The sequence below is a fragment of the Spodoptera frugiperda genome, chromosome 1 (genome assembly GCF_023101765.2).
Source record: "Spodoptera frugiperda isolate SF20-4 chromosome 1, AGI-APGP_CSIRO_Sfru_2.0, whole genome shotgun sequence".
Taxonomy (NCBI): Eukaryota; Metazoa; Arthropoda; class Insecta; order Lepidoptera; family Noctuidae; genus Spodoptera; species Spodoptera frugiperda.
In genome coordinates, this window is record NC_064212.1 from 201,659 (window position 1) to 215,606 (window position 13,948).

The window sequence follows — 13,948 nt, forward strand, 5'->3', positions numbered from 1 at the left end:
TTATTTATCTTCACCCCATCTTGTGTATTAGTAGGTCAGCAGATCACCTAGTAGCTTAGCTAGGAAACATTGGTCCTTCGAGCCGGATCGTTTGGACAGTTTTTTTGAGTTCAAAACGGCCACCGCGTTGGCCGGTTTTCCGCGTACTTGTAGTGGATCGCTACAGAAAAGTACGCGAGTCCTCCGCACTAGCGGCGACAGCTTCACACAGCATTGGCGGTGAGCTGAGCCAGCTTTGACGGATTAGTTCAACGAGTGGCCACCAGAGGGCGCCACACAGATCATCACCACTAGAAGACAGCAAGGTGACGCAGGCGCAGCCGGCACGTGACGTCACAGGGGACGTACGCATAGTTCCACTGGCAGCCACAGAGGGCGCCACTTGCAGTCACAGAGGCTGCCACTTCCAGCCACAGAGGGCGCCACTTGCAGGACCATAGAGTGTTAGTGTGAAGTGAAACTGTGAGTACTCTTTTCATTGTTATATTTCAAAAAAGTTTCAAGCAACTTTGAAGTCTATTCTAAAGAAATTTCGGACTTAGAATATTTATCGGATTGTGATCTATGAAGAAAAGACTTAGTTTATTTTAACGTAATTTTGTCTTAGATTAATTTGTGCGTGTTAGACTTAGAATAATTTTATAAAAAACGAGGGAACGAGGAGTCTATGCCGGATTCCCGTCCCAGTAAATTATTAAGTTCAAACACTTGTAAAATTTTTAGTAAATTTTTACACTTAGACTAATTTCTTAGTTGGTCACTTAGAAAAATTCATTAAAGTATTGTTTTTGTTAAGTTTAATTAAATTTTATTAGAGTTGTTATTTTGGTCAATAAAATGGAAGGGTTAGTTAATCTTTTAAAGGAACTTCAAAATGTTATTCATCGTGGCTTGACTAATTTGAAAAAGTCGCCTAAAGAAAGATTGTCTGTGGATTATATTCAAACTAGAAGAGAGTTATTAGAACGGGACTGGAATTTGTTTGTTACTAATTACACTAAATTGCATGAACAATATGAAACGCAAGGGATTAAAATGTTATCGGAATTATATGATAATACAGAAGACACATACATCACATACACATGTCTGATTAAGTCTATGCTTGCTAAATATGATGTTCCTAAGGCTACTATTCCTGAACCTGGTACTTCTAGTAACTCAAATAAATCAAGTACAAACTCTTTTGTAAAATTACCAAAAATATCAATTCCAACTTTTAGTGGCAAATACTCTGAGTGGACAACTTTTAGAGACCTATTTGTATCTCTCGTGCATAACAATAGTAGTTTAGACAATGTTCAGAAAATGCACTACTTAAAGAGTCATCTTAGCGGTGAGGCTGAACAGCTTGTGAGACAAACACCGGTTTCCGAAGCAAATTATAGTCAGTGTTGGGCACAATTAGAGAAAAGATACAGCAATAAAAAGTATTTAGTTAACTGCATTTTGAAACGTCTTTTCGGGTTAAAACGTATGCATGTTGAGTCAGCGATTTCTTTAAAAGAGTTGTTAGACACAACAAATGACTGTCTTAACGGTTTGAAAAATCTAAAGGTAGATGTGACAACTTGGGATGTCATTATCATCCACATAGTTACTTTTAAGCTCGATTCAGAAACGCGGAAACAATGGGAATTAAGTCTTAGTAATCACGATTCCAATGAATTGCCTACTTATGATGAATTTGCTACGTTTTTAGAGAACCGATTCCGCGCTCTTGAATTTATAGAACCAAAAAGAACTCTTCAAAATCAGAATAATCATTCGCATGTTGCTAAATCAATGGTAGTGAGTTCAAGTAACATACGTTGTGAGTATTGTAACGAGTCTCATAAACTGTGCTTTTGTAAAAGATTTGCAAAGGAACCCTTGGAGGAAAGACGTAATTTTGTAGCGCAACACAACATTTGTTTTAATTGTTTAGGAGGCAATCACACGGTAATAAACTGTAAGAAGCCAACAACTTGCAAACTTTGCCATAAGCGTCATCATTCCTTGCTGCACCCAAATCTGGACGGTACTAACAAAAGAGATACTGCATCAAAACCTACTGTCGTTGAAGCTAGTCCTTCGACTAGTTCTGCTCCAGTAGTCTCTTGCATATCTACCAACACGGTTCCTGTTCCTGGACAAGTTTTACTAGCTACTGCTCTAGTAAAAGCGGAGTCCAAGACGGGTAACTATCAGGTAGTAAGAGCTCTGTTGGACCAAGGTTCACAGGCTTGTTTTGTGACCGAGGACACAGTGCAGTTCTTAAGGCTTAAGAAAATTCCCATACATGGAATGGTGTCAGGATTAGGTCAGAAGTCAACTATAGCGAAATATATGGTGAATATAACTATTCAATCCAGGGTAGATTCAGGTTTTAAATTAAATTTCAACGCTTACGTCATTAGTAAAATTACTTCATACTTACCGGATCAAGCCTTAAATAAAAATACTTTTAACTGGCTCGATATCACCAACTTACAGTTGGCCGACCCACAGTTCAATCAACCTAGTAAAATTGATATTTTACTAGGTGCAGATGTTTATGGTTGCATAATAAAAACAGGCATAATCAAAAGTCCAACTGCTACTTTAATTGCTCAGAACACCACATTAGGATGGATTCTATCTGGTGTAGTACATAGGTCAAACATTAACAATAGTTCAAGTTACACACAACCATGCGTTAGTGTAGCTCACGCTCAGTTCAATTTAGATCAAATTCTTAAACAGTTTTGGGAAATTCAAGATCAGACTAGTACAAAAAAGGTTCTTTCGCCAGAAGAACAACAATGTGAAGACTTTTACAAGGCCACAACTAAAAGAAGAGCAGACGGTAGATATGAAGTCCGGTTACCATTCCGAGTTAAGGATCCGCAGTGCACAGCAGGTGATTCTCGCGCTATAGCTGAAAACAGATTAAAATCATTAGAGAAAAGGTTGGCAAAGAACACTGAGCTAAAGGAAAAGTACACGGATGTAATTGAAGAATACTTACGTTTAGGGCACCTGCGACCTGTGAAACAAGATGACGGTAAAAAAGAAATAGCTGTGTATTTACCCCATCACGCCGTCGTAAGAGAAGACAAAACCACTACTAAGGTTCGAGTTGTGTTCAATGCATCCCAAAAGAACAATAGAGGAGTGTCTTTAAATGATACTTTGATGGTTGGACCAACACTACAAGCGGAGTTGAGGCACACAATTATGAGATGGAGAACTCACTCTATTGGACTGGTAGCAGATATAATTAAGATGTATCGTCAAATTAGAGTGGCTGATGAGGATGCTATGTTCCAAAGGATACTCTGGCGGAGCAGTCCTAACGAGTCGATCAAAGACTATGAACTCGTAACAGTTACTTTTGGAACAGCGTCGGCACCTTACCTGGCAGTCAGAACTCTCCATCAAATTGCTTACGACGAAGGCGACGAATATCCTCTCGTGTCTGAAAAGGTACTAAGTTGCTACTATATGGATGATTTACTGACTGGATGCGATGACGTAACTACCGGCATCCAAATCTACAAGCAAATGAAAGAACTTTTAGCCAAAGGAGGATTCGAACTTCAAAAGTGGAGCACTAACAATAAAGAGTTATTAGATCAGATTAATACAATAGAATATAAAGTAGAGAGCAACGAAGAAAATGAGAGTAAAGCTAAAGATAGAGATCAAAAGGAATTAGAAATGAAATTAGATAATACTATGAAGATCTTGGGACTTACCTGGGATCGTAATGATGACTCCTTCCGGTACACCGTCCATCTTCCGCCGCTTCAGAATACACCTGCAACAAAAAGAACTGTAATCTCTGATATAGCTAGATTATTCGACCCATTGGGTTGGTTAGCGCCCACAATAGTTGTAGCTAAAATCTTTATACAAAAATTATGGCTCGCGGGTCTCGGTTGGGATGAACCACTTACTAAAAATTTAACTGAAGAATGGCGTACTTATCGGGAAGAGCTAACATTACTTACAGAAGTTCATATACCTCGTTGGCTGGGGAAAACCATAGAAACCGACGTAGAGCTCCATGGATTTTGTGACGCGTCGAAGGTAGCATATTCCGCTGTAGTATACATGCGACTAACTAAAGACGTAGGGGAGGTCAAGGTGTCATTGTTGGCTGCAAAGACTCGCGTGGCACCAATAAAACAAGTAAGCATTCCTCGCCTAGAGCTGTGTGGGGCAGTTCTCCTGTCACAACTATTGATGGAAACTGCTGAGGTGTTGAATATACCCAAGGATAAGGTTAAAGCGTGGACAGACTCTACTGTGGTGTTAGCCTGGATCAACAGCCACCCCAGTAAATGGAAAACCTTTGTCGCCAATAGGACATCCGAAATCTTAACCACAATGACGGCTTCGCAGTGGTTCCACGTGTCGACTAAAGATAATCCAGCGGATGTTGCCTCGCGAGGGTTGTCACCAGGGTTGTTTACGCAAAATACAATGTGGTTTTCAGGACCACAGTTTCTGAAAGAAAAGGAAATTATTTATATCAGACCAAAAGATTTAGAGATCAATTTAGAACAGTCGATTAAGACTCATGTAGGAGTTATTATATCAGATGATTTTGACTTACTTGAGAGATTTTCTTCTTTGTCAAAGTTATTAAGAGTTGTTGCATATTGTCGTCGATTCCTAAACAGAGATACCAGAAGCAAACATTACCTGCAAAAGAAAGAGATACATGAAGCATTAGAATGTTGTATAAAGATAGTACAAAAGAAAGAGTTTTCAACAGAGTACAAACAATTATATGATAAATCAGACTTACCTTTGAAAAATAGCACACTCAAATCCTTATGTCCTTACCTTGATGACAAAGGCATTATGAAAGTTCAAGGACGAATAGATAAGGCTCCATTGGATGAACTAATAAAGCACCCCATAATCTTGCCCAAGAAGTCACATTTTACCCTACTCTTAATTGCGGACGCTCATAGTAAAACTCTACATGGAGGTCCACAATTAATGATTAATTATTTGCGAACCGCTTATTGGATCATTGGTGTAAGAGAACTGGTGAAGCTATACGTTCGCAAGTGCATCATTTGTGCGAAACAAAGAGCAACTATTCGCAATCAAATGATGGGTTCGCTTCCATCTATTCGCTGCTCTCCGGCAAGGCCGTTCCTGCACAGCGGCGTTGATTACACCGGTCCAATAAATATTAGAACCACTAAAGGTAGGGGACACAAATCGTACAAGGGCTACATATGTTTGTTTGTGTGTATGTCTACACGCGCTCTTCATCTCGAAGTAGTCAGTGACATGACCACACAGGCATTCTTGGCTGCCTTTAGACGATTTGTGTCTCGACGAGGCCACTGTTCAAAGTTGTGGAGCGACAATGGTACCACGTTTGTTGGTGCTTCTAGGGAACTTCAGCAAATTTCCACTTTGCAATCATCCATTGCAGAAAATTTAGAAGCAAATGGCACTGAATGGCACTTCATTCCCCCTCATGCACCCAATTTTGGCGGACTATGGGAAGCGGGGGTGAAGTCCACAAAATACCATATTAAGCGCGTAATAGGCGAGTCTACTCTCACATATGAAGAGCTCAGTACATTCCTCACTCAGGTCGAGGCTTGCTTGAATTCACGGCCTATTAGTGTTATTCATTTAGACGATCCAGGAGAATCTATACCTTTAACTCCGGGACATTTTTTAATCGGAGAACCGTTTGTTTCCGTACCGGATTACAATTACGAGAATGTTTCAGTAGGTTCTCTAACAAGGTGGCAATTCGTGCAGCGAATGCTGCAATCCTTTTGGAAGCGATGGTCCAGTGAATATCTTACGAATCTAATGAACAGATATAAATGGTCTTTCATTGTTCCTGAACCAAACGTTGGAGACGTTGTTCTAATTAAGGAGGACGATCTACCTCCAAGTCGTTGGATGTTAGGACGTGTAGTCGAAAAGCATCCAGGGGATGATAAAGTCACTCGTGTTGTCACATTAAAAACCAAAACAAGCATTATTAAGAGGCCAACTAACAAACTGTGTATTTTGCCAGTAGCAGATAAATAGTATTTTAATAACTACATGCTTTGTATCATCTCAACTTGTTATGCGTGATGAACATTTTTGTTTAGTTGTAAGGTTTATCTTATATAGTTTTTGTTGAAGATGTTACTTACTTTGTTTACAAGTTTTGTTTAAGTTTACTATTAAGTTTTCAAAGTTTATTTAATGTTAAGAAAAACAGTTGTAATTTTACCCGTTAATGAATTGTCTTTTTGTTAAACCTGTGCAAAACCTATTTTTATATTAGTTATTTTTATTATTAGTTTAAGGACAAATGTTAAGAAGGACATTCCGCCACTAAATGTCCTTGGTGGGCGGTATGTTCAAGATCATACTTATTGTTAAGGTCAAAAAATATTATTGTTGAAAAAGTTGTCTCATAGCTCGATAGATGGCGTTGCCGCAATTAAAAGCGAGCTATGGTTTCGTTACCGGCAAGACTATAAGGTAAAATTGATTTGTAAGACCAAAAATTATACCAGCTTAGAACAGTACACAGAGGCGGTTTTATTTATCTTCACCCCATCTTGTGTATTAGTAGGTCAGCAGATCACCTAGTAGCTTAGCTAGGAAACATCTGCTATTTATTATTATATGAGTAATGTGACCTCGATCGCCGCCCGACTCCGCCTGCCCTCAGTGCTCGACTGATTATTTCCCGAAGGTTTGTTTATTTGCCCGCCGTCGAAGTTTAAATGAGTTCCCGCGTGTGAAAATGAATAAATCTTCTTTTCATTACTCCGGTTATTGTGTCTGTGTAGGTGCTGATATAATTGTGTGTGCTTTTTGTTGCTTTGTAGCGGGCCGCTTCTTGTTTTTCTGATGCTCGTGTAATAAATAGGGAAGGGTCAAAACAATCTGGTGGTGCGGTAATTACATTAATTACGTTCATTATAGACTTTTCAGCCTTGTACGGGAAATGCAGTTCACGTAAACATAAAACAAAATAATTAATGCAATTTTAAATAAGTTTCCTAACTTTTTGTCCGCATAAATATTTCGAAAAGGTAAAAGAAAAGCAAGTAAAATTTATATCTTTTTATAATGGCATGCAAGGGTGGCAACACGCAACATCCACCGCAGCACAAACACTCGCCTGAAAATGCACTGAAACAAAAGTTGGTACGTGTTCCAAGTTGCGCGGCGGCTGTAATATTTGTACACGAACAGGGAACGGAACGAGCGCAGCTTCACGTGAGAAGTCAACCACGGTCCCCTGTAGCACCGGCTGAGCGCAACTACTGCAACTCACAACTATGCACTAGTTCTGTGTTGCGTTTACATTCGCCGGGAACTCGGGTTTGGTCATACGTAATTAAAACAATTGAAACACGCGATAACAGAGAATCTACTTTTGGAGTAAAATCAGTTAGCCGTAACACACAACTGACATAGAAATCATAAAAGGAAAGTGATTTAATTTTTATATTTGCTGAGATACGAATGGATAAGAGAGATTGGTCATAAAGTTTTAATGGCGCCATTCTAAAACACAAATGGGAGTGGAGTCGTTGCACAAAAATATCAAATAAAAGTGTGCTCTAGAGCTGAGGAGCCTAAATCCTCATTAATCAGAGCAGTTGGCAGAGGAGCCAACACATTAGCGATGTGAAAATTTGCCCGAACAAGCCAACGCTCGGCCGTTCCTATCCAATCAGTGCATCGAATCGTTCAGCATATGAAGACTGCGGTATGTAGGTCAGGGCAGCGGGTTCGAGCCCGGCTAATGCAACGCGATCCCCCAGGCTTTGCACTGCGGCACAGTCGTGCGGGACGGCACTATGCACAACGGAGCCATTCCTCCAACACGCCGGAAAACTGATAAGAAAGTTAGCGCGGCCCACTCAACAGATGATAATTTACTTTAGTAAACGAAGGCCTAGAACTTTTAACTCAGCGCTCCGTGGTTCCTAGACTAACTTCTTAATAAGTTGTATTCGTTTAAGAAAAGTCTATTGTCGTAATATTCAATTGCAAAGAGTAAACTGTGTCCAACAATAGCAGAACAATTGTAAAAATGTGGTAATTGAGTTGTAAAACAAATGAGGTACGAAACCCGTTTCCAAATCCCCGCAAGTACGTGGTTAGAACAAACCAGTTCCCGGAGCGGACCGAGCTGGTGTTACCTGCGAGTGTAATAACCCGCGCGCGGTACAACCAGGAGGATTTCACAAACTACTACAACAACAAACAAGTCTAGATTTCAAAATTGAAACACAAACTTAAAGGTCGATTCCGTTGGCATCAGAATGAAGTCAAATGCGAGAGAGGATTTAATTAGAGCTTAAAACTACGGCCAACTCATAACAGTGGGATTCTCTCGGACCGAAGTATTTAACTCCGCCATTAATTCTGTTGGTAATCCCTTATGATATTAGATATTAGTGGCCGGCTCCGGCTCCGGCTCGGCCCCGGCTCGGCCCCGGCTCACGGCTGCCGGCTGCGAGCGGAAAGTCTTCGTGTGTTTATTTAATGTGCGGAGATCGATGTGTGGAGCTATCTCCACAGTGGCTTATATAGCGCGCCGCGCGCGTTCTTGTTTGCAGTTAGCGAGCTATTTGTGGTTTTATTGTTCTACTTCTAACTCTGTAGTTGTTCTACTCTGTCGAATTCAATGGAATAAAGACGCCGAAGAATTAAATGGTTGGTATAAAGATACGAACACAATTTAATGAATTTGCGAATGATTTATTTATCACAAGAGGCTGTAAACGCAATACAATATTAAAAAAAGTCTTAGCTTTATTGCCAACTACAATAAAGTGGCTGCTAGCTTGCATGACGCCGTCCCAGCTAATGCGTTATGATCCGTGCTACAACGCGATACGTAGCCCCAGAGCACAACACTGTTAACAGTGTTCTGAGACGAGCCTCCGACAGAGAGGGCTCCGAGACAATGTCCTCACTATCGCATACTCCTCTATATATTGGCAGCACATACTATGATATGTTTCCGTAGTTTATTCGTACTCCTTAGGTATAACTATCTTAAGATTCACAGACATATCTTATTATATTGATGGCAATGTATATGTATAGAAAAGGGTCATGATAGCATAACAATATTATATTTTTAGAGTTTACCTACACGTTGAATTAGTAGGCTAAACGTAGCGCCGATAAATTAAACATAGTTTCGGAATAATTTAATACATATGTAAGTACGCTGTCTGTTCAGAACATTTTTATAACATCAACGCTTTAGTAAAACTCAATGAAACAAATAATAAAATATTTCAGTTTGAAACACGTGCACTGCAAAGTGATACCATCAATTGTTTATTTCATTGAAAAATAAATTTAAACTATGTTTGTGAAAGTTTGTGAATTAAAACTATACTAAAATTACAGGTTTTTTAGTACAGATTAAAATAACTGGATTTCAGTAGAAACGTGTGGAAAATAGCTATTACTATCAATTAATTTTAATTTGTTCACTAAAATAAACTTGCTCTTCTCTGCAGATAGTATTTAGTTCACGTACTTTTGTCCTGCATATAGACCGATATAAACAGACTATATAGACTATTTTCTAATATATATAGAGACATTAATCCAAGTCCACATACAATATTATGAAAGATACACCAATATATATCAAGCAGCCACACAGACAATATACTGAGCTGCCAGTAAACTGTAGCAGCGGCTGCAGTCGCAGGCCCCAACGCGCAATACTGTGCCACAGTAACCGCTGTAACTGCACAGTAACTGCCCAGACAGTGCGCAGTAACCGTGCACTGCCCCAGCGAGCTGATACTTGCACGATGTTGCTGTAATTTACATCTTGAACTCGGCAACTATTTGTTGTGTTAGACAAGTTGCCGGCCATGGCCGTGCATGCCGCGCGCTCGTTGTCTCAACTATCACGAGCCACTTAGCCAATACTAACCACTCCCAGTACAGTCAAGTTAGCTTATCTCAGTATATACACCGAAGAACAGATACAATGCGTACAAAACCCATTTAATAAATAAATAAAGGCTCACAAGCACCGGCTGCCGGGTGCCGTATCGGTTTTAAAACCGTGATTCAATTACTTAAGTTCAATAATTGAATCAATCCGTCACGCGGCCCTCGCAATAAAGCCAATAGGATTCCTTATAATGCTCCCTGTAGCACTTCTGTAAATAGCTTCCGCGAACAACTTTAAAAGTCAATCGAAGAAATGGTCTGTTTTATTGGTAATGCGATCTGTACCTGCAAATATCTAGCCAGCCTGACTGAATTCTTTATACGTACTTTATGGCAGATACGATATTGCTTCGTATGAGGTACAGCAGTCGAGCGGCTTCACTACTTCACTCACTAATGTGTTTAACTTCTTTTCCATTATTGTTTTCTATATTGTTCAACTTGTAGCTGATATTATTTTATAAAAAGCACTTTGAAGCATTTATTGTATGAACATAAAATAAGAGAACTTTTACTCAGAAGCAATCAGATTTAAAAGTGGAACAATTGATGGAGCAGTTAACTTTCATTGTGCTCTCCCGCCTGCCATAATGGCTCAGTCATTGAACTAGTACTCGCAGTAACGCAAACTGATTGTTGATTGCGCGTGTAAATCACGTGAGGTCGTGTCGTGTCCGGCGTCGTCGTGTCGTCACCCGTCGGCCCACAGTCGCCCGCCGGCCAGTAATTGCACAATGCATGCCAATATATACCCGCACGTTGAGCTGGCTCAAGACATTTCCTTGCGTCTATTCAATTGTGTTACACTGCGAAACGATGCAGTGTGCACTGTTTGTAATTGAATTATGTGTTGATTGAAGTAGACTCCTGCAGCTGTAACACAGGTTTTATAGTTATTTAATGTCATTGTGTCATACACAATTCTAAATAATAACGAAATTGCCTTTCACGTACTCGGTATTCCACAGAAGAACGGTTTTCAACAGAAACATAAATAATTGACGTTAATGTAGATTTTAATATATTCTTTTCATTCCGGCGTCCTATGTGAAACTCGGTGAAATCACATACAATTTAGCCGCTTTCAGTTCCGAGCGTCCGACAAAAAACACAATATTAGTAAAACAACAGTCGCATTAAGCTACAAAGCCTGCCGGCGCTCGCCTCACTCGGGCACAACACAAAGCGTTCATATTTCCTAACTATTTACATTTATTCGCTTGTTTTCGCACATTTGCCTATTTTTAAATGTCCATTTGTTATTAAACAGGCGGCGCCGGTACTCGACGCGATATATTCGCCATTGCGTGCAGCCGGCAGTCTGGCAGGTCGGCAGCGTGCAGCGTGCAGCGTACATATAAAAATCTGTGTGCTCCACATTCTAGTTAAACTTTTATGCGGCCGAATAAACTCAGGTTGTCGGGCGCACTCGGCTATATTCGGTTACGTTCGGGATGAGCCGCTTTTATGCCGATAGCTACGACAATGGCCGTTTTGTTACGGAGTTGTTTTTGATTAATAGAGGCAGCCTGAAAAGGATTGTTTAGCCAAACAAAATATTCCGCTGTTATTACTGCGCCGTTGTGTACGACAAAGGTTTGCGGCGCTGTACAACATTTTAATTCAATAGAATTTATTGTTGTCACGCCGCGTTGTATCAGACACTCGGCCGCGGCGCGCTGATAAACTTTTATCAGTCCCCCGCTACAGTCACTCTCGTATTAAAATCAATAAACTCATTAATATTTGATGAATATTCAGTTAATCCGAGTCTACACACAAACAGTCCTCTCTCAGCGCTTTTATTATTCGCTTCAGTTCGTAGATGCAGTGTGCTGCGCTCATATATTCTAGTCAAAGAAATATAAAATCCCTGTTTAATAAAGCTGCTTATTGCAGGTACACAATCTTATTATACCTAGGAAAATAATATTCTTATTCTAGACTTTCTCTTTATTCGAATGGAAGGTTTCTGGTTCGCTGCTGCAAGTGTGACTGCCGGTTCATTCGATTCCTAGTTCGGGTAAAGCATCAGTTAGTTAATTACCAGTAATATCTGTTTAACCCTTCAGAAGACTTTACGAAGTGATTCTCAGAATGTTAAGTAAGAAACACTGTCGCCGAGACATTAACTTGAGAAACAAACACATCAGTATGGCAGCTAACTGCTTTCAAACTTAATTACTTCTCGACATTGAAGCCGCTGTAGCGCTGCACGACTCACGCTTTACAGCTTGCAGCGCTTCACGACCTCATCAATCACATTTGCTTGATTAGGCTATGATAAGATTTGATTTCAGTGTTAATAAATTAACACCCTTTTCACCCATTATGTTATGGACCCCATGTAATATTAGGTTAGCTTGTTACCGTATATGGCCAAAATTTAAATTCCGCGATAATTTTTTTTAATAGCCGAAATTAGTGCTCTAGTTCTCAAGCCGTCACGCGAATCACAATTCAATACGCTACCACTCTACCAATGAGGAAATGAAGCGACGAGACATCTAGCATAGTTAATATGTGTAATGCTAAGGACTAAACTAAAAATTAACACATATATCTATGGCCTACTTTATGTTGGCATTCGTAGATCTATTTACCTTAACCGTCGCGGTCCACACACAATGCATGCAATCCACAGAGGAAAGTATTGCATCTGCTGCAAGCATTAAGTGCAGGTACAGCGCTAAGTGCGAGGGTTGTGTTTGCTCCACAAATATTGCCGGCATCAGCGCTGAATGCCTCGCATGTATCTTACTAGGTATATCAGCTTCTGGGACAAACTGTCGGCCCAGGAAAATAGCGAGTATAACTTATAAGTCCAATACAATATTGTCCCTACCTGAAACTCCGCTGATAGTGACTTTTTTATATATCCCACATCGCCTCGACTGAGGCTGGCTTACCTTCTAGTCGGTAAAGGTTTTGGTATACATAATTATGATTCTCACGTAACTATTTGAGTTATGATACCCTATATCAACCTCAATATTTTAGTACAATAGGTTACTATTACCTACTATGATTGGACTAATAAGGAAGCTTGTGCTGTGCTTAGTTATTATTATTAGTTACTGTGTTATAAATAATATTATTGTAATGTATAACAATGTGTGCGTGCCAGGTGTAGCGGGTCTCGTGGCCCGTGGGAACGCAGCGTCTGTATGCAAATGCGGAGGTGCGGCGTTATCTGTTCACGCCGCAGCCGCCGGCGGCGCGCTCTCAGCGCAGACGTCTTGATTTCACGCGCCGCGCGCCGCACGCCGCGCCTCCACTGATAACACTATCGTTTTGTTCTCCCTCGCAACTACGGCATTATTTAGACTTCGCGCTTTGTTTCACTAACTTGATAACCTGCGACTTATTATTTCAATTATAATTGTGGCTTCGTGGTAAAATTAAATGATTCTATCAACCGAAATTAAGCACGTCAGCTTGTTAACAACAATAAATTATTTAAAGCCAAATAACAGAATGATTCGTTTATATATAAGCTCAATAGTGTGTAACTTTAATAACGACAAAATGCACCCTAAATACTACAACGCTAATTAACAATACAAAAATTTCCAGTTTGCTACGCCGTAGCCTTACACATGCTACGCCGTAGCATTATAACTCGCAAAAAACTTGAATGTATTACAATGGCATTACGGTATAACATACGCCGAATTTATTATTACATCATGGTTTTAAAATTACTTTGCAGCAATTTAAAAATATTACCGTACTGTAGTAATACGAGCTACGTCACGGCTACGAAACTGCTACGCCGTAGCAATAAAATCACCTCACAAAAGATATCACTAGCATTAGCACCTACGCTTGTGCCGTAGATTTCAGTGAATTATTGTAAAATGATAGTTATTGTTGAAGTTAAATATTGAACCAATATTTAATTAACTAGCTTTACTTTAGTATTAACTGATTCCCTTGTCTAGCTAACAGATTTAAAAGTTTATGTTCCGTCCAGTCAACACTATAAAGTATACCA

At 39.8% G+C, this 13,948-nt stretch overlaps 1 protein-coding gene across 1 annotated transcript; it reads left to right on the forward strand.

The window, feature by feature from the left end:
* Positions 1-1,035: 1,035 nt before the first annotated feature.
* Positions 1,036-13,194, forward strand: LOC126910980 (uncharacterized). The gene is made up of 3 exons (XM_050695668.1): positions 1,036-1,147; positions 1,928-5,056; positions 13,079-13,194. The coding sequence occupies exons 1-3, from the start codon at positions 1,036-1,038 to the stop codon at positions 13,192-13,194; spliced, it is 3,357 nt and encodes a 1,118-aa protein (XP_050551625.1).
* The last annotated feature ends 754 nt before the right edge of the window (positions 13,195-13,948 follow it).

Excerpts from the sequence above, each read along its gene's own strand:
- LOC126910980 (XM_050695668.1), top strand. The coding sequence starts at position 1,036 with ATGTTATCGGAATTATATGATAATACAGAAGACACATACATCACATAC. Across the intron at positions 1,148-1,927 it reads GGCTACTATTCCTGAACCTG|GAGGCAATCACACGGTAATA; the intron begins GTACTTCTAGTA and ends TTAATTGTTTAG. Across the intron at positions 5,057-13,078 it reads CGTTCGCAAGTGCATCATTT|GTGTAGCGGGTCTCGTGGCC; the intron begins GTGCGAAACAAA and ends TGTGCGTGCCAG.